This window comes from Lissotriton helveticus, chromosome 4_1 (genome assembly GCF_964261635.1).
Source record: "Lissotriton helveticus chromosome 4_1, aLisHel1.1, whole genome shotgun sequence".
Classification (NCBI taxonomy): Eukaryota; Metazoa; Chordata; class Amphibia; order Caudata; family Salamandridae; genus Lissotriton; species Lissotriton helveticus.
The window spans coordinates 148900870-148922206 of NC_136063.1; the positions used below are offsets into that span (position 1 = coordinate 148900870).

General features: G+C 47.4%; 1 protein-coding gene across 1 annotated transcript in view; it reads left to right on the top strand.

Moving 5' to 3' along the window:
• IQANK1 (IQ motif and ankyrin repeat containing 1) overlaps positions 1–21337 on the top strand; it is a 478492-nt gene that overhangs the window by 415691 nt on the left and 41464 nt on the right. The window contains 2 exon segments of the mRNA XM_078686619.1: positions 7337–7433; positions 11808–11942. Of these exon segments, the coding sequence (XP_078542745.1) occupies positions 7337–7433; positions 11808–11942 (232 nt within the window).

Sequence of the window (21337 nt, forward strand, 5' to 3'; positions counted from 1 at the left end):
TTCCTGGGCCAGAAGTAGGGTGTGGTTGCTACTCCCACTACTTTCTGGTACCCAAGAAGGACAAGGGAGGCCTGCGTCCTATCTTGGATCTACGGAACGTCAACGGCTTCCTCCGGAAGGAGAAGTTCAAGATGTTGACTTTGGCTCAGGTCTTGGCTGCTCTAGACCCACAAGACTGGATGGTAGCGTTGGACTTGCAGGATGCGTACTTTCACATCCCCGTCCTGCCGGCCCACCGGCGTTACCTGCGGTTCACGGTAGGCCACGAGCACTTTCAGTTTATCGTGCTCCCATTCGGCCTTACCAGCGCCCCACGGGTGTTCACGAAAGTGATGGCGGTGGTCGCAGCTCATCTGCGCCGGTTAGGGGTTTCAGTCTTCCCCTACCTCGACGACTGGCTGTTGAAGGCGGGCTCGCCCCAGACAGTCGTCCACCACCTTCAGATGACGGCAGACCTCCTGCACGAGCTGGGGTTTTCCATCAATGTGCCGAAATCACACCTGTGTCCCTCTCAAAAGCTCCTTTTCATCGGAGCGGTTCTCGACTCGGCGCAGTTTCGGGTTTATCCTCCGGAACGGCGGGTCCGGGATATTCAGGCTCTGATTCCCATCTTTCAGCCGTTATCCCGGGTTTCGGTCAGGTTGACGCTGCGGCTTCTGGGGCTGATGGCCTCCTGCATCCTTCTGGTGCATCACGCCAGATGGCGGATGCGGGCTCTGCAGTGGGACCTGAAGTTTCAGTGGGCCCAGCATCAGGGCAACCTATCCGACCATGTCCTGATCTCGGAGGGCACTGCGAGACAGTTGCAGTGGTGGCTTACCGACCGCGATTGGGTCAGGGGCAGATCCCTCTCCCTTCCCCAACCGGAGCACGTGGTTGTGACGGACGCGTCCCTCCAAGGCTGGGGTGGCCACTTGGGAGAGGCGGAGATCAGAGGCCTCTGGTCTCCGGCGGAGTCCCGGCTCCATATCAACATGTTGGAGCTGCGGGCGATTCGCCTAGCACTGAAGGCATTCCTCCCCTTTGTCAACGGGAGTGTAGTGCAGGTGTTCACGGACAACACCACCGCCATGTGGTACTGCAACAAACAGGGCGGTGTGGGGTCGTGGACCCTTTGCCAAGAGGCTCTGCGCCTCTGGCAATGGCTGGAACGTCAGGGCGTGACTCTGACGGTTCAACACCTGGCAGGTTCTCTGAACGCCAGGGCGGACGAACTCAGCCGTCGGTGCTCGGTGGATCACGAATGGCGTCTGAACTCGGTTGTGGCGAGAGGCCTCTTTCAGCAATGGGGAGAGCCTTGGTTAGATCTATTCGCCACAGAAGAGAACGCGCAATGTCATCAGTTCTGCGCGTTGGAGTTTCCAAGACGGCACTCGCTCGGCGACGCCTTTCGGCGCGAGTGGAGTTGCGGTCTGTTGTACGCCTTTCCGCCTATACCACTTCTGCCCAGAGTGCTGAAGAAGATCAGGCGCGACCGGGCCCAAGTTATCCTTGTGGCTCCGGACTGGGCTCGAAGGTACTGGTATCCCGAGCTACTCAGCATGACAGTCGGTCCCTCGATCCGTCTGCCCCTTCAGGAGGACCTTCTGTCGCAGCAGCAGGGGACGGTCCTCCACCCGAACCTGTCCAGTCTCCACCTCCATGCGTGGAGATTGAGCGGCGACAGTTGAGGCCATTTGACTTGCCTCCTGAAGTCTGTGATGTCATTCTGGCAGCCAGGCGTCCCTCCACAAAGTCGGTATACGCCTGCCGGTGGAACAGATTTGTGGCATGGTGCACAGCGAAGGCTGTGGATCCCCTTTCTGCCCCTCTGTCTGAGGTTCTCCTCTTCCTCCTTTCCCTTGCCCAGCAGGGCTCTGCTCTGGGCACTATCAAGGGCTATCTTTCTGCCCTTTCCGCCTTCTTGAGGCTACCTGATCAGCCATCTTTGTTCAAGTCCCCTATTGTGTTGAGATTCTTGAAGGGCATCACGCACATGTATCCTCCAACTCCGTTCGTGATGCCTCAGTGGGACTTGAACCTGGTTTTGACTTTCCTGATGTGCGCTCCCTTTGAGCCCCTTCATTCCTGTCCTCTCCGTCTTCTCACCTTAAAGACGGCCTTCCTGGTAGCCATCACCTCTGCCAGGAGAGTGAGTGAGCTCCAGGCTCTTTCTATTCAACCTCCTTTCTTGTCTGTTCATCCTGATAAGGTGGTTCTTCGGACTAGACCTTCTTTCCTGCCCAAGGTAGTCTCTGCTTTTCACATTGGGCAGTCCATCACCTTGCCCTCTTTCTTCCCGCCTCCGCATCCTTCAAAGGATGAAGAGCGGCTCCATCGTCTGGACCCAAAACGTGCGCTTTCATTCTATATGGATCGCACACGCCAGTTCCGGGTGGATGACCAACTGTTTGTTGGCTACGTGGGTGAGAAGAAGGGAAGGGCGGTACAGAAACGGACCATCTCTCGGTGGGTCGTCCTGTGCATCAAAGCATGCTACTCTTTGGCTCGGAAGGAGCCTCCTGTTGGGCTGAGGGCCCATTCCACTCGGGCCACGGCGGCTACTACTGCCCTGGGCCGGGGAGTCCCTTTGCAGGACATTTGCCAAGCGGCCACGTGGGCCTCGCTGCACACCTTTGCGAGGCACTACTGCCTGGACAGTCAAGTCCGGAGGGATGGCTTCTTTGGCCGTTCGGTCCTCCAGGACTTTCTGGTGTAGGTTGTATTGGTTCGCAGACCCACCACCGGGGTTGGTATTGCTGGGGTATCTATTCTAAGGTAAGGAATCTAATACTAACCTGTTTCTTTCAGATGAACAAGTTACTTACCTTCGGTAACGATATATCTGTAAGAAACAGTAGTTAGTATTAGATTCCTTACCGCCCCGCCCATCCTCCCCGTTCTGCGAACTGATACCTAGGGTTAAGGACATCCCTTTCAGGGCCCTAGTTTCAAATGGCACCAGTGTTGGTTCTCACATGGCTCTGCGTGTTCTGGCGCGGAAAAGCTGTGTGCAAAGAACTGACGTCAGCGCGCGGAGGCGGCGTCTATATACTCCAGCGACGTCATCACGGCGCACGACGCCGACGACGCGGAGCCGCAGGGGACGCCTGCAGACGACGCCTACCGACGCGCAGGGGTACTGCTACGCAAAAGTTTCCGGATCCAGACTGACGCCTGGGGATATTCTAAGGTAAGGAATCTAATACTAACTACTGTTTCTTACAGATATATCGTTACCGAAGGTAAGTAACTTGTTCGTTTTTAACTTCAATTGAAAGCAACTGTTTAAAATTGATTCTTAATTTGCGCCGCTCTTATATATTTTACTTTCATTTGCCTCACTTGCTCTGGAGGTGTAGTCAGGGGTGTTTAGGCTCACTGCTGCAATAGAAAGCTTTGGGAAGCCTGGGCTCGATCACACGACCTGCCCGCCCTGGTCCGACTCGGCAACAAGTGCCGTTGTGCGGAGGGCGGGACAGGCAGAGCCAGGTCACTTCCGCCCACATCGAGCGGTTAGCGCTCTAGCTGCATCACGCAGAGGGGTATTTAGCCCCCTCGTCACAGTAAGCGCGCAGGGGTTGCGCGCAGCGGTTGCGCGCAGCGGAGCGCCTCAGGACGTGCCTGAGACGAGCCAGAGAGGAGCCCGTCTGCGCCCGTCCGCGACTGGACGGGACCAGGGGCCATGACCCCTTCATTTCCGGGGAAAGATCTTAACCCTTTCCAGAGAGTAAGCTATTCAGCCCAAGATTTATATAACATACAACCCATTTCCCATTTGAGCTGTGTCGGAGAATCCTGGCCTTTCCCGGAAGGACCTTTCTCCTGCAATAATTGTAAATATCAGTCACTCTTCAGTAAAGAGTGTCTGGATAAGCGACTGCTGGGGAATGCTGTAATCCCCCTCCCTAAATATAACAGCATCCTCTGCAATGTAAGGTCACTGTCCAAACATCATACCGAGGTCTGGGACCTGATTAATTCCACCCAACCAGACCTCTGTTTTTGCACTGAGACATGGCTAAAACCGCATCTGGTCCCAGCTATTACGCTTGGGATACCATTGGGGTATAAAATAATCAGGCTAGATCGGCCCCTGAAGACCGGTGGGGGGGTGGCCATTGTATACAAGGATACTTTTATGATTACCATCTTAGACCAAAGCTGTACCACCGATATTGAAATATTGGTTTTTAGAATAAGCAATTCTAGGGAGTCCAGTTGGAAAGGGGCTTTGGTCTATCGCCCTCCTGGCCCCTGTACAACCGCTTCCACGATCTTAATGGAGACCTTGGCACCGCATATTGGTGCTGGGACCAATTTTTTGCTTCTTGGAGATTTTAATATCCATAGTGAACTTACAGACAATGTAGAGGCCCAAACCTTGCTATCAGATTTGGCCACTTTAGGTCTGAATCAATGTAATAAAGGTCCCACTCACCGAGCCGGACATACCCTGGATCTAATCCTGTCTAACTCCCAAACACTGCTATGTCTCCCCCCCAAACAGGTAGAGTGGACAGATCACTCAGTGATTGAATTTGTCCTACCCATCCTGATGGAAGAACGTTCCCAACCTTTTCCTCTCCACTCTGGCGTAGACAGTGGTATAAAGTGTCTTCGGAGGCCTTTAAAGACACTTTTGAGCCTCCATGCATCCTTACATCAGATGACACTGGGAATGCACTTTCTAAATTTAACACAGCTATAGAGGCCGCAGTAAACTCCATTGCCCCCATAAGAATGTGCAATCGGTGGTCTACTCACCGTCAGGAACTGTGGTACTCTGATCAATTGCGGTCCGATAAAAAAGTTTGCAGGAAACTAGAGAAGACCTGGAGAACCTCCCATTTAACAGCAGATAAGACACGCTATCATGCTGCCCTAAAAAGTTACCATAAAAATATTAGAGCAGCGCGGAAAAACTATATTACTTCTCAATTAGATGAGGCAGGCAAGGACCCAAAAATATTATATCTGATTCTCCAAACTTTCACTAAACCAATAGCCTGTGAAAGCCCAGAGACTATGTCCCAACAACTCTGTGATGACATCTCCAGATACTTTTCCAACAAAATTGACTCGATCTATGTAAAGATCGCTCAGTCAAGACACACAGACCAAATTAGTGATCTGCCCCAGGGCACTTCTCAGGAGACTGCAGCCACTAGTTCTATTAAAATGTCCATTATACCTGGGATCACGGTGGATAAGGTTAACAACCTTATTGGCACAGTGAAGTCAGGATGCCCGACTGACCTCGTCCCTGCCCGAGTGATGCACACAATAGGTGACACACTCAGCCCGACGATCCAGACCTTGATTAACCTCTCTTTATTAGAGGGTACAGTTCCATCAGAGTGGAAGAAAGCTCCAGTAAGGCAGATAAGGAAAATTCTTCCGCTCCCTGGTCAGACATGTCCAATGTAAGGCCCATATCTTTACTACCCTACCTAGGTAAATTAACTGAGAAGCATGTCAATTATCATCTCTCAAGCTTCATAGAGCGTGCCGGGTGCCTGGACCATTCTCAATCAGGGTTCAGGCCAAAATACAGCTCCAAAACCGCTCTATTATCTGTCACGGATAATATTCGTATGTCCTTAGATAAGGGTCTGTCTGTGGTGTTGGTGCTGTTGGACTTATCAGCAGCATTCAACACCATATCTCATGCCATCCTTCTTAAAAGGCTTGAGGAGATTGGTCTGGAAAATTCAGCTCTAGCTTGGTTTACGAGCTTCCTGACGGATCGTACACAGTGTGTGAATATGGGGGCATTCCGCTCTGCTCCGTCAAAAATCACCAAAGGGGTCCCTCAGGGCTTCTGTCTCAGCCTCACGTTGTTTAACGTTTATGTCGCCCCTTTGGCCGGAATTATGAGAACTTATGGCTTCGTACCTATATCTTACGCTGATGATACTCAGTTGTTATTCACTTTTAAAACCTTTACTCCAGCTGTAAGACAAGCCTTCTCGGATGGCATGACGGCTGTCTCCAACTGGATGGCCAAAAACTTCCTCCAATGTAATGTGGGGAAGTCCGAGGTCATGCTGTTCGGAGAAGCCAAAATATTGTGGACCCCAGATTGGTGGCCAGCCAGCCTAGGTGTGGCTCCCCTCCCTAGACAAGTGGTAAAAAATCTGGGGGTACGCCTGGACCAGAACCTCACATTACAACATCATACCAACACCACAGTGGGGTCCTGTTTTCATGTCATCAGCTTACTCCGGAAAGTGTTCCCTCTCTTGCCAGACAGTTCCAGGAAGACTCTGGTCCAGGCTCTTGTACTTAGTCGCCTGGACTACTGCAACGGTTTACTGTTAGCAGCAAATGAGGGCATCCTAAATAGGCTCCAGGTAGTGCAGAACACCGCCGCAAGACTGGTGTTAAATGCCCCCCCAGATCACCATCCCGACCTCTTCTTGATAAACTACACTGGTTACCAATTCGACAGCTAATTGAATTCAAGATTTGCTGTGTGGTACATAAAAGTTTGCACGATCTAGGTCCTTCATACTTGGCCGAAAGATTTGTCCCCCATCTTCCCACACGCAATCTTCGATCAAGTAATCAGCTGCTGTTACAGATTCCCCGAGTCAAGAGGGCCAGACAAGGAGAACGTGCCCTCTCTGTAATGGGCCCTGTATTGTAGAACAATCTTCCATTCTCCCACAGACAGTGCACCAATCACCTCACTTTTAGGAAAAGTCTAAAAACAGTGTTGTTTCAATATTAGTGCTTCTGTCTCCTGCTTAACATTTTTCTTACAGCTGTCTGGCGCGGAGATACTCCTTCGGGTGTGATTCCAGCGCGTTATAAACCTACAAATAAATAAATAAAATAGAACTTAGAACCTAATTGTAAGACTAACATGTTGCATGCAATGGCATGCCACAGAGTAACAGGGAATGACTTAAAGAGACAGGCAATTAAAAAATAAACATAGGATGTAACGCTTGCTTTCCTGGAATACATTTCCAGCCTTTCCCAGGGTAGCAAGGAAAATGTTTGCGGGTGTTCCCAAACTTAACGTTTATTGCTGACACGTAGGACTACCATACAAAAAGTATGTGTGAGTATATCTTTTTACTCACACACACGTTTTATGAGCCTAAAAGCACAAAAGATCACAAACGTGGCTGTACACTTGAAAAGGTATTTTTGCATGAAAGTTGAACTTAAACATACAATAGCTTTCTGAACAAGCCATGATTCTTTTCATTTCCTGCTGGGGAGCCAGACCAGCCGATGTGCCTTTCAACTCTTAGGAAGGCTGTCTCAAAGGGAGTCAACTACTTATAGTGGATCAGGAAGGAACCCAACGCAGTTTCTTACAGGCATATCTCTGCATCTCCAGGTGCTGCTTCTGGCCTGCCAGGGCTGAAGTGTTCAATCCAGGAGCTTGATGAGGTACTGATGAAGGATGTGGGCAACAAGATAAAGCAAGATGGACGGTAGGTTGGAAACCACTGAATGGCAGAGAATGTTACTGTGGTCTCATGTTAAACTTCCACTTAAACCTTTTTTGTATATCTTTCAAATGTTGTGCTATGTTATGTTGTCACTGTTGTACTATGCTGTGCTGTGTTATGCCATGTTGTGTTTTATTTTGTGTTATGTTAAGTTTCTTTGCTTCTGCTTGGAAATTGTGGGCCTCGATTACTATATTTTGACACACTGCAGCATAGCAAGCCTTCCTGCGGCACTGCCATGCATCAAACTAAAAGGGCAGGAATGTGCTGCATCTACAATATACAGTGCATTCCTGTCCTTCTCCCGTGCGCCGGTGCACAAACAGCAGCCGCGCGCCAACTCAGATCCCCTTGCATCCTGTTGCAAAGGTGCCTGCGTTGCGAGGATGATTGTTCTTGTGCAGGAAGGGACACCTTCCTGCACAAATACAATCATTGATGGCATTTTCCTTTTTCTATGCATGCTGCAGAATACAACACGCATAGAAAGAGGAAAGAACGAGGAGAAATAAAATAATTTCTCCTCGTTGCACCACTCCTATGCCTCCCCTGTGGAAGTGTAGGATTCTGATGCATTCCCAGCTTTACAAAACGTTGTAAATCTGGAAATGTGTCAGATTCCATGAATTTTGAGTGGGTACACCTACAGCAAAACCAATGCAGAGTATTGTGTGAAAAGGACCCCTATTTATAAGGCCATGACAAATCACGCAGGGTGAATTTACGTGGCCTTGTAAATATGGCAAGACCATTGTGCTGCAGGTGTGCCCAAAAAAATTATGCCCCGGTGGCGCAGTGGGCTTGTAAATGAGGCCCTTTGTTTTTGAGGTTAGTGCAGTTTATTGGGCTGTCAGTCAACCTTGGACTGGGTGCTTTATTTGCTCAACTTATCCTTTTATGGCGTGCCTTTCTCACAACGGTGTATGAGTGGTATCCATTTCTATCTTAGCATGCTTATTTGAATTAACAGTTTTAACTGTACATCTCAGACTTCTGTAAATATTTAAAATCTTATTCCTATTTTAGTCAGAGGAACTTTTTTATTCATCAAAAAATATAAACTATGGACCTGAAATGCTTGAACAGGGAAAAAAATGTAATTCCATAGTCTTGACCTGATCGTGGTTCTCAAAGCCAGAAATGGCTGTTTTACATTTCATCTATGAGTGAGGAAGTAACATCAAGTTTGTGTAATTTCTAAAGTCGCAGATTTTCAATGGATGAGTAAATTACTGTGTTCTTAGTGAAATGTCAGAGGCAATATGTTTACGGTTATTGTCATTTTCAATATGTTGCACCACAAATATTTGTACATTTGAACCTACACCCAAATAATACAGGAGTGCATAATGTGTGGGCTAATAATTCGCATTGCTGGGAGTGTGTAATAAAGAAAGCAGTTTCATGGAAAAATGTTTCCCTAAATAAGATTGAGGAATCCAAGTGATACCAAGTTCACTAGTTTCCGTACTCTTTGTGTGTAACCTTGAAACTTGTGCCCTTTAATAGCGTGATTCCTATGTTTTTTCACTCGACAACAAGTTGTAAATCTTAACAGTGCCTAGGGGTACACCACAAAGCCTCAAATACATGACTTAATTTGCATATATAGCCCTATATGTTCTATTTTGTCATATAAAAAGCAACATGTACAGAAATACAGAGATTGTTTTTGTTTCTTACTTTGTTGATTAAAAAGGATTTTCTTCCAAGAGGTTGTAAAAACGAGTGCAAATTGCACATGGTGTGTGGTTGTGGCTGGACACTCCTAGGTAAACATTTTTTCTTCAAATGTTACTTTAAGTCTGGCAGAGTGGCTTTCTCTTGGACTCGACCCTCTCTGAAGGGTCATCCCCAAACTTTTTACCTTCACCTTCCTGTCTTCTGAACCAGTTTGTGTTGGCATTTAGGACTCTGCACACTTTACCTTTCTAACCAGTGCTACAATAAGATGAAATTGGCTTACACTCAACTGGCACTTTTAATTTACCTGTAAATCCATAGTATAGTTGTAATACATGTAACCAGGGCCTATACATTAAATGCTATTAGCAGGCATGCTGCGCTTATTGTGCCACCCACTTAAGAAGCCTATTAAACACGTCTCAAGCCTGCCATTGCAGCCTGTGTGTAGTTTTAAACTGCCATTTTGACCTGGCAGGATAAAACGTTTGCTATGTCTAAACTTTCCTTTTTAATACATATTAGTCACCCCTGAGGGTAGACACTACACAGTCCTTACACAGTCCTTAGGCCTGCCCTTCGGACTGGGTACAGTGTAGTTAAAAAGTTGACATGTACTTTTAACATTTACATGTCCTGGTAATGAACAACTCCTAAATTTGTTTTTCACTGCTGCAAGGCCTACATTTGGTTACCTTACTACATGTAATATGTGATAACTATCAATTGGGAGCAAGTAAGGAAGTAGAGTTTGGTATCTAACGAATTGTAATTTAAAACTCTCTTTAAACGGTAAAGTCAGATTTTTTGTCACAATTCTGAAAATACCTATTTTAGAAAGTTGGCATTTTCTTGTCCTAACCATTTGGTGCTTGCAGCCTGTATCCTGGGTCACATGACTGTAGCTGGCAGTTGGTCCTTGTGTATTGCTCCCAAACAAATGGGGAATAGGTGTCAGCAGGATGGGTCATCTGACTTGAAAGGGGGGTGGAGTTGTCACCGACTGCTCTTCCACAACACAAAATGTCTGCCTCAGCATATTCACAAAGGGTTTGACACTAGTCTTTTGTGCCGCCAGATAAGCTGGGGCTGGCGCAGGGAACTTGGAAATTCCAAGCACAGCTGGGGTAGAAGACTCTAGAAACTTCTCTTACTTCAAAGTGGGCACCACATATAAATATTGGACCCCCAGACTCAACTCTTCAGTACACTCCTGGACCTGTGGATAAAACAGAATACAGATGCCCTGCTGCCAGAGGCCTACCCTGCTTGCTGAGAAGGAACACTGCACCTGCAGCATTGATCCCAGGCTCAAGTGACTTCAAGAGTCAGCTGATTGACCTCTTGTTCTGGGCTACAGGGACATAAAAGCTGCAGAGGCTTCTTGCATCTGCCCAACTGACGTGCTGCCTGGACCTGCAACTGGACTTACTTGAGCTCTGCTGGAACATTTTTTAATTTTGCTCGTATGCTTTTTCTTGTATTGTGTTTTCACTTTATTACTGTTTGAAAAGCTGCATAAATACTTTATACATTGCCTCCAAGTTAAGCATGACTGCTTTTGTGCCAATCTACCAGTGGATTAAGCACAGGTTAAGTTGGGGTTTGCTTGTATTTCACAGTGACTAGAATTGTGGTTGCTTCTTGAGAAGGGTTTCATCATCCTCAACCAGTAACCCAATTTCCTACACTGTCCGATGCTGGTTACTCCATGTTCTGCAGCTCTAATTTATATCGTATTAAATAATGCTTGTTTCCTTTGTTGGTTCTATGAGAACAATGAAAAACATTTTGCTCAGACTGCCAAAGTATTTGAATAGATTCTATTGTGTACTTCCAAACATTAATCTAAATAAAAGGAATCCAAATAGACTATTCTCCACTATTGCATTGAATGGCATTGGAAGAAAAGATGGTAGATAAAGCTTGAAGTGTGATATTGAAGATATATCTTCTGAAAAATTGATCTAAGTGTCAAATACAAAACCAAACCTTTTTGGAACTGCAAACAGTGAGTGGGTGAAACAAGCATTCATTATTATGTTCTGTAGACTAAAACACCCGCCTTGGATCCAGAGCACATTACTGCATTTTAGTATCTAGAATGTTTGCATCCACTGGCCAGCTTTCTGAACTTCTCTCCAACTCGGGGGCACAATAAGCAATTCCTTATGAAATGGAATATACCTATTTAAAAATGAGGATCTTAGGTAAGTCCTTTTATAAAGTTTAGGAAATATAGGCAAACTGTAAATAGAATTCTATTTTTCAAGAAAAAAAGACATCATTAAGGGGCACTGGAATGCTTTTGTACATCTAGAGTATTTTGCATTACTTGGCCATCTGTCTGAAATTCTCCTGAAGTATAAGTCACAACACATATTTCCTTATGAAATTTCAAAATGAGAGTTTTAGTAACATATTTTTATGAAGTATCCGAGAATAGATCAACACTGTGAATATGAAATGAATGGAGCTCACATCAGCACAAATCCCCCCCATAAAGCTTTTTAAATATCAATGTCAAATTGTTCTGCAAAGTTTCACCTGCTCTCCTTCCTGCGCAGTAAAATGAAGCTGGAATCTTTAAAGTGACTGAAGGAGGAGATGGCTGTGAGAGTATCTGCTTGTTCATTGCTGATATATATGATCTGTGTATACTTACTTTTGCAGATGGCCTCTGATCGTTGATCCTACGGGACAAGCAGCAACATTTCTACGGTACAGAGACACCAATTACCTGGAGACGCTGAATCCAGCTCACATGCAGGCAGAGGCGATTCGAGTGGCGCTGCTGGGATCCCTTAGGTATGAGCAAAACGGGTGTGGTAGAGGTAATTGGATAAAAAAAATGAGAAATTGCCGTCATTTAAGCAAGATCTGGAATGATCGATTACCTCCCAGTTACTGGTATAGCATGTGACATTTTTCAATCCACAGAGCCATATTAGGTTATTGTAAAATTACACTCCTTAAAAGAAAATGCCACTATCTGAAAGTGACAGTTAGTTATAGATTCCTTACCTTAGAATTTCCCCCGGGCGTCAGACTGGATCCAGAGATTTTTTCTTAGCAGTACCCCTGCGTGTCAGTTGGTGGCACGTCAACACCACGTCCGTCGTCAGCGTCATGGTCACCAGGATGACGTCATGGTGCCTACTTAGACGCCACCCCCGCACGCTGACGTCAGTTCTTTCTTTTTCCGCGCCAGCCTTGCGCAGATCTGGAGAGAGCTACCCTTTGGTCACTTTTTGACTAAGCTTTTTTCAACTTCTGTCGACTTCTTTTCGAGTCCTACTGGATACCACCGACTCACTCGGCAGAAGGATTGCCACGTCGGTAGCCCTTTGACGCTACGCCTGGTTGAAAACATCTGGCTTTTCGGGGAATGTCCAGGCAAGCCTGCTGGACATGCCCTTTGTTGGCGTTGCCTTTTTGGTTACAAGGCAGACTCGGCACTGGAGTGCTTCAAGAATTCTTGAGTTATGGCCAGATCATTGGGCCTTGATGCCTCCTCCCGTCCACCACAGTCTGCCTTTCGCCCCTACGGAAGGGGCACCCCACCACATCTGGCCCAGTCTACCCGCCGGTCCACGCAGGTTGCCCAGCCTCTGTGTGTCTGTGGACGTGGGACCCAGCGACCTCGCGGGTCTTGGAGCCAGTGGGCAGGCCTTTACACCCTTTTCCGTCCCGCAGCAGCCTCCAAACCTTCCTAGTCCGACTTTTCAGGACCATCAATGGCCAGTGGGTGGCAGGATTCGACATCACCTCCCCCACTGGCAAACCATCACGTCGGACAGGTGGGTTTTGCAGATAGTCTAAAGAGGCTAAACCCTCCCCTTCAAGACTACCCCTCCCCCCCCATGCCACCGTCTTCGATCACATGTCAGAGGATCATTTGACGCTTCTCCATCCGGAATTTTCTGCTCTCTTGACCAAGGGAGCTATCGGAAAGGTACTTGTGCCAGAAGAAGGTTGTGGTTGCTGTTCCCGCTTCTTTCTGGTGCCCAAGAAAGACAAAGGCCTGCATCCTATCCGAGACCTCAATGCCTTTAACCGCTTTCACTGGAAGGAGAAGTTCAAAATGCTCACGTAGGCTGAGGTCCTGTCTGTCCTCAACCCTGGGTAATGGATAATGGTGTTGGACTTACAGGACGCCTGCTCCTTATCCCCGTCCAGCCAGCCCACAGACACTACCTATGGTTCACTGTAGGCCACAAGCATTTTCAGTTCACCATGCTCCCCTTTGGCCTTACCAGTTCCCCTAGGGTGTTCATGAATGTGATGGCGATGGTCGCAGCTCATCTGCGCAGATCAGTGGTTCCAGTCTTCCCATATCTCGATGACTGGCTGTTGAAGGCGGGCTTGCTCCAGGCTGTCCTCTCCCACCTCCAGACTATGGCAGACCCTGAGCTCCTGAGCATGGCCATCGATCCTCCCATTAGACTGCCCCTTCGGGAGGATATTCTGTCGCAGGGGACAGTCCTCCACCCGAACCTGTCCAGCCTCCACCTCCATGCGTGGAGATTGAGCGGCGACAGTTTAAAGCTTTTGACCTTCCGTCCGAAGTCTGTAACGTCATCTTGGCAACCAGGCGTCCCTCCTCTAAGACAGCATACGTCTGTCGATGGACCAAGTTTGTGGCATGGTTCACAGCAAAGGCTGTGGATCCCCTCTCTGCCCCTCTTTCTGAGGTCCTCTTGTTCATTCTTTCTTTGGCCCAGCAGGGCTCTGCTCTGGGAACTCTTAAAGACGATCTATATTTAAGTCACCCATTATAAATAGATTCTTTAAGGGCATTATTCACCTCTTTCCTACATCTCCTTTCATAATGCCCCAGTGGGACTTGAACCGTGTCTTGACTTACCTTATGTGTGCTCCTTTCAAGCCTCTTCACATTTGCCCTCTCAGGCTCTTCACTCTGAAGACTGCCTTTTTTGTTGCCATCACCTTTGCTCGCAGAGTGAGTGAGCTTCAGGATCTTTCTTCTAAGCCCACTTTCTTCTCTGTCCATCTGGACAAAGTGGTGCTTTGGAAGAGACCTCGTACCTTCCTAAAGTAGTTACACCTTTTCACTTAGTAGAGACTATCACTCCACCCACCTTTTTCCCACCTCGCACCCTTCCAAGGAGGAGGAAAGACTCCACCGTCTGGACCCAAAACATGCGCTGTCCTTCTACCTTGACTGCACAAAAGATTTCCAGGTGGACGATCATCTCATCGTTGGCTATAAGGTTGGGTTGTCCAAAAGGGTCCCATCTCAAGATGGGTTGTCCTTTGTATAAAAATGTGTTACCGTGTAGCGAAAACGGATCCTCCAGTGGGGCTGCGTGCTCATTCCTCTCGGACTACGGCAACAACTACTGCTTTGTCACGTGGAGTTCTACTCTTTGACATCTGTCAGGCGACACCTTAGGCATCTATGCACATGTTCACCAGACATTACTGCCTGTATAGTCAAGTCCGGAGAGACGGCTATTTTGCCCGTTCTGTCCTCCAGGACTTTCTGGTGTTGGTATTGCTGGGGTAAGAAATCTATAACTAACTGTCTCTTTCAGATGCACAAGTTACTTACCTTCCGTAACGATGTATCTGTAAGTGACATAGGTTAGTTATAGTTCCTTACCGCCCCACCCATCCTCCCCGCTCTGCGAACTGACTTCTAGGGATAGGGCCTCCCGTACAGGGCCCTAGTTGGGGCGCCCGAGAGGTCAGTGTCTTTCATGGCTCTGCGCTTCTGGTGTGGAAAGTCGTGTCAGAACTGACGTCAGCGCGCAGGGGCGGCATGTAAGGAGGCACCCCAAAGTCATCCTGCTACCACAACGACGCACGCGGAGTCGACCGATGCCACCTACCAACACTCAGGGGTACTGCTAAGAAAAATCTCCAGATCCACTCTGATGCCTGTGGTAAATTTTAAGGTAATGAATCTATAACTTACTTATGTCTCTTACAGATACATCATTACTGAAAGTAAGTAACTTGTTCAACTAGTAGACGTTTCCTTTGTGTGTGATCTTACTTTGAAATATTACCTGCTATCGGGCTACGGTGACAGAACATGTTCAAAAGACCTTTTGTGGTGCAGGGCTATGCTGACAACCATTCTTCGGCAGTGTGAACTCAAGTTTTAAATTGGTTTTGCTATTCTGGCTTGCCTCTGCTAATTTGTCTCTTTCTTGCCCTTGGTTTTAGTGCAGTGGAACAGATAAATGCTTTTAAGACCACATTGGACACAATACTAAACTTTATGTGCTTATTGAGTAAAGGTTGGCTTATTACTGGCCTTGCAGCTAGAGTCAACATTTGTAAAACCTCTTGATACATTCTGTGGACCAAAACTCCTTGAGACTGGCAGCACTAAATCTTCAACAAAGCAGACTCCATCATCGCACCCCATCTCCGAGACGTCATCAACTGCTCCCTCAACTCCGCTACCTTCCCGGAAAGCTGGAAACATGCAGAACTCAGCGCCCTTCTGAAGAAACCCACAGCAGCCCCCACTGAACTTAAGAACTACCGCCCCATCTCGCTCCTCCCATTCCCTGCCAAAGTTATTGAGAAAGCCGTCAACAGTCAGCTCGCCGCCTTCCTCAAATCCAACAAATCCCTCGACCCCTCACAGTCCGGCTTCCGAGCCAAACACAGCACCGAAACCGCCCGCATCGCTGCAACAGACGACATTCGAACACTACTGGACAATGGAGAAACAGTTGCCCTCATACTACTTGCCCTCTCCGCAGTCTGTCATAGCACCCTCATACAACGCCTCAGCAACGTCGGAATACAAGGAAAAGCATTGGACTGGATCATCTCTTTCCTCGCCGGAAGAACACAGAGAGTCCGTCTCCCCCCTTTCAGATCGGAGGCCACTGAAGTCATCTGCAGCGTACCACAAGGATCTTCACTCAGTCCCACCCTCTTTAACGTATACATGAGTCCCCTCGCTTCCATCGCGTGCCAACACAACCTCAACATCATCTCCTGCGCAGACGACACCCAGTTGATCCTCTCCCTCATCAAAGACCCAAACACCGCCAAAACCAACTTACACAAAGGAATAAAAGATGTAGCCGAGTGGATGAAGAACAGCCGTTTAAAACTGAACTCGGACACAACGGAAGTCCTCATCTTAGGCTCATCCCCCTCTGCTTGGGACGACTCATGGTGGCCACCGGCCCTGGGAGCAGCACCCATACCAATGGACCACGCACGTAACCTGGGCTTCATCTTGGACTCCTCTCTCTCGATGACCAGACAAGTCAACGCCGTCTCATCATCATGCTTCAACATCCTACGCATGCTCAAAAAAATATTCCGTTGGATCCCCACCGAAACAAGAAAAACGGTCACCCACGCACTGGTCACAAGCCGACTGGATTACGGAAACGCCCTCTACGCCGGAATCACAGCCAAACTACAGAAAAAACTCTAACGCATCCAAAACTCATCAGCCAGACTCATCCTAGACATCCCCCGTCAAGCTCACATTTCCGGTCACCTGAAAGACCTCCACTGGCTCCCCGTCAACAAGAGGATAACTTTCCGACTCCTCACCCTCGCACACAAAGCCCTCTACGACCTAGGACCCGAATGCCTCAACACACGCCTGTCCTTTTACACCCCCACCCGCTAACTACGATCGTCCAATCAAGCCCTCGCCGCAATTCCGCGCATCCATAGATCCACCATGGGAGGAAGATCCTTCTCCTACCTAGCGGCCAAAACCTGGAATTCTCTCCCCTCCCACCTCCGCCTTACACAGAACCACCTCTCCTTCAGAAAGCAACTAAAAACATGGATATTCGATAAGTAAAATACCCCGCCCTCCCTCAAGCGCCTTGAGACCCTCTGGGTGAGTAGTGCGCTATACACATTTTGAACTTGAACTTGAACTTTAGCTTTAGGTCGCATCAAAAGGTCTGCAACAACTCTTTCTCCTCACAAAGGGCAGAAGCACAACACATTTCAGAGCAGTTAGGCAGCCTTTATTTTTCTTGTGGTCCTTGTTGATATGGATAACTCAGAGCAACATGCTTCACACTGACGTCCTTGCAGGATTTTCAGGTTTTTTAGCTTGGATTTGTACCAGTACAGTTGCAATTTATGCTGTGTTCTTTAACTAAAGGCATTATTTTACATAATAAACGAGGTAATATGTGAGAGAACTGCAATTTGCTAGAGTGTCCTCTTTCGAGGTACACTGCAAGAATAGTAATTGCTGAAAACGAATACTCTACTTTAGGCATCATAATATTTTTTTGTAAAGGAATTAGAGGTTTATATTGAGTTGAATGATAAGTGAACATCCTCGAGTGTCTGGAAGATATGCTAACTACAGAGTAGGATGGACAGGCTAAAAGTGTGAGGAACAAAAAGGAGGCCGCACCACTACTAGGGTCGAAAGCATTAAATATGAGGTGAACCATTTCAGAGTGATGTCAAAATCCCAACCACAGCCAACCAGCTCATCAGACTGTGGTTAACAACCATGGTGAAGGCCGCAAAGAGATTGATCAAAAGACGCTCCTCCTGTTCTACAGCAACAATAATCTCGCACAGCTCTTCCAAGGTGACCAGTACTGATTTACCCATAGATTCATCAAGCATCCATTTTGCGATTCCTTATTAGCGAAAAATAAGGATTTGCTAATAAGGAATAGCAAAAGGCTATGCATGAAGAACTCGCTAAAAAAATAGCAATTTCTTAAAATTCCTTAATTGCGACTCGCAAATTGTGAGTCGCAATTAAGGAATACCTCCCCATTCATTCCTATGGGCCTTCATTCCTATGGGCCTTGAGGCCCATAGGAATGAATGGGAAGACAATCTCAATTTGCGATTCTCAATTAGAGAATCGCAAATTGAGATTGCAATTTCAAGGGTGTCAAAAGGAAACCCTGTTGCACCCCTGAAATCTGCATATGGGTACATCTTGCACACACACATGCCCTAAGGGCATGTTTGTGTGTAAAATGGAACTTTGAAAAATGCACTTCAGTGCATTTTTCAAAGTTTTTGCAAATTACCATGAAGTTCAACTTCATGGTAATTTGCTCCCCCTATTAGCGAAATCGCAAATTTGTTAACTTTAATTCATTGCATTTAAGGAATCTCAATTTGAGATTCCTTAAATGCAATAGCAATTTAAGTAATCGCAAATTTGCGATTTCTGAAATTGCGATTTTTGCATTTGGGATGATGCATCCCAAATGCAAAAATACCGGTCGCAAAGGGACAGATTCTGAGAATCTGCCCCTTCGCGAGCGATTTTTCGCTTAATGCATCTGGGCCTAAGTGCCTTGTAAAAGACAAAAACCTAATTCACAAGGCAACTGGTGAGGTGTTTCTCTGCAGGCTCCATGACTGCAGAGAAACACCACGACAGTCTTAGAGACCACAGACCATACGCATACCCTCCTCCATTGTGGGTAGTACAAGCCAAAAGTCGATGGAGTTAATAAACATATTAGCGATCACTAGAGGTAAGGAGAGAACAATTAATGTCATGACTGAAACAGGCCAGTGGTCATCAGGTGAACCTAATTTAATCTTAAAGAGCATATCCGAAGCCTCAGATTAAGGGCCTGATTTAGTGTTCCATGGAGGGGATGCTCCATCACAATCGTGATGGAGTATCCCATCCACTGTATTACAAGTGCCATAGAATATAATTCACTTGTAAAAGAGCTTAAGTAATAGCCAATCAGGCTACTGCACTCTGTAGAACACTCCACTCCCAAGAGAGACTAAGGGGCATATTATCAAGGGGCTACGATAATATTATCGCCGCTTAAGAGCCCGTTTTCGGGCGCAAAGCAGCGATAATATTATCACATTATCAGCAAGGACACGCTAGCGTGTGTTTCCTTGCTTTTTAACACCCGTTGTCAGCACGCATCGCATCTTTAATAGGATTCAAAGGAGGCGTGCCTGACAAAACCCCATCGGAAAATATCGCAAACCCAGCTTCGCGATATTTGCAACGAGGGGTAGCGATATTATAAATCGCATTAGGTATGCCTTAACGCAGGAATTTAACGTCTGTTAAATTACCCCAGTATTGGAACTTTCATAGATTCCCATGCTTTGTATCATTCCCCGTCGTCGGAATGGGAGTCCCGGTAACAAAAATACCATAGATGTAGGTACAAAAGACAATGGAAAAAGGCCTTGGCCTCATTCCCTTTTGTAGTATATCACCCTCTTTGTGTAAAAGAGACCAAACTTTGGCATCTCCAATCAGAAGTGCCTCACCACTTAGAACCTACCTGAAGGAACCTCAGAGCCTCAGATTTTCACCGCACGTTGTGCTTAGGGAGTCTCCTTTCAGCTCTGCTCAACTTCTATTCTTCAAAAGGATTTACTTCAGAATTTTCTTCAGAATTCTTTCAAATTCAGTTTTGAATTGTTCCTGCCATCCAGGATGTCTGAAATTGAGAAGAAAAAAGCCCTTTTCAAGCCTTGTTCCTCCTGTGGCAAGAAAAGGCTTTTTGTGGAGGATAAGCATGAGGACTGTATATATTGCCTCTATCCAGACCGCAAGGCTGCTGACTGTAAATCTGTCGCACCTTTTCAGCCAAAACCCTCCGGGACCGGGAAGGTAGGCTCTTGACATGGCTTCAAAAGCTTAAAACCAGGAAGGATACTGTCTCAAGTGACAGTGAGGAGGCAGCGTCGATGGTTTCTACGAAAAGGTCTGTGAAAAGGGGTAGGGGTTCCCCTTCGCCTTCTTTGGAAAGATCTTGAAAGGCCTCAAAAAAGACCCCCAGTGAGTCTGAGAGCCAGGGTCCCATCAAATCTCCTCACAGAAGTGTAAAGGAGAGGGCAGGACCATCCACGCCTTCTACAGGTGAGAAGACTGCCACAGCCTTCAGAACACCTTCTTCCCAGTCTTCTGAGAGGACTTCAAAGTCCTCGACGACTAAGACGTCGACGGCGGGGTCCTCACTGTCTACGGAGAAATCGAAGCTGACGACGAAGGTACTGGCGACCAAGGTGTCGACTAAGGATTCGTCGACGACGAGGGTCCCGTCGACGACGTAGGTCCCGTCGACGACGAAAGTCCCGTCGACGACGTAGGTCCCGTCGACGACGAAAGTCCCGTCGACGACGAAAGTCCCGTCGACGTCGGATACTACTATGGTGTCGACGACGATGGTGCCGACGTCTATGATGACATCGACGATGTCGACGACGACCGTCTCGTCGACGAGGGCGTCGACGACTTCTACAGTGACAATGACAACAGCTGGCAGGTCGGAGGTTTCATCGTCGACGACGCCAATCTCGTCGACGCGGATACAACCGTCGACGACAGATCCAACAATATTATCCACAGAAAGGAGGGTTACCATTTCGGTGACGCGGATCACACCGGAAATAACATCTCCAACGAGCGTATCTTCCCTGATGCCGACCATGCTCCTTCAGGAGGGAGAGTCAGAGGAGGATGAACAGGATACTTACAGCTATGCCAATAGTCCCTCCCAGCTTTTAGTCAAATGCCAGGACACTGACTCAGAGGGCGAATACGGCCACAAGCAGGTTGGTCAACTTCAGATGCAGCAGCAGCAATCTGAACAGGAAATGGTTACTATACCAGCATCTTTCCTTCAAGATCTGCAACGATGCTGCAAGACTATAAATCTAAGGCAAGTAGGCCTCTTCCACTACCGTCAACGCCTAACACGCCTGCAGGGGCTCCGGCTCCATTTGTGACACGTGATTTTCCGGCTCAAGCTTCACCTCACCTTCACACGTCCTTCCAGCAGGATTCCTCTGGACTACAAGAAGGCCATAATGATGATGATGATGATTCCTCGGATGAGGACCAGCAGTCTGATCATCTCTCTAATCCTGATACGGAATATGATGAATATGTCATTGAGCATCCTGCACCTCCAGTTCCGGACCCGGCGGAGTCCCCGCCAGCGGATATTGGGGGCTTCCATCGGCTGATGGAGAGAGCTGCTGCAAGATTTAAATTAGCCATGCCTAAAGTCACTGAAGATTGTTTCTTATATGATTTTAAGGAACCCTTTCGGAAAACTACTAGATCCATACCTATTGTGGAACACCTATGGAAAGAGGGCATAAAAGCTATGAAACACCCAGCGACGGTGGTCCCAGTGCTACCGCGCCTGGATAAAAAATACAAGGCTACCGATGATGCTCCTGCAGCCTTAACAGGTCACCCAAAA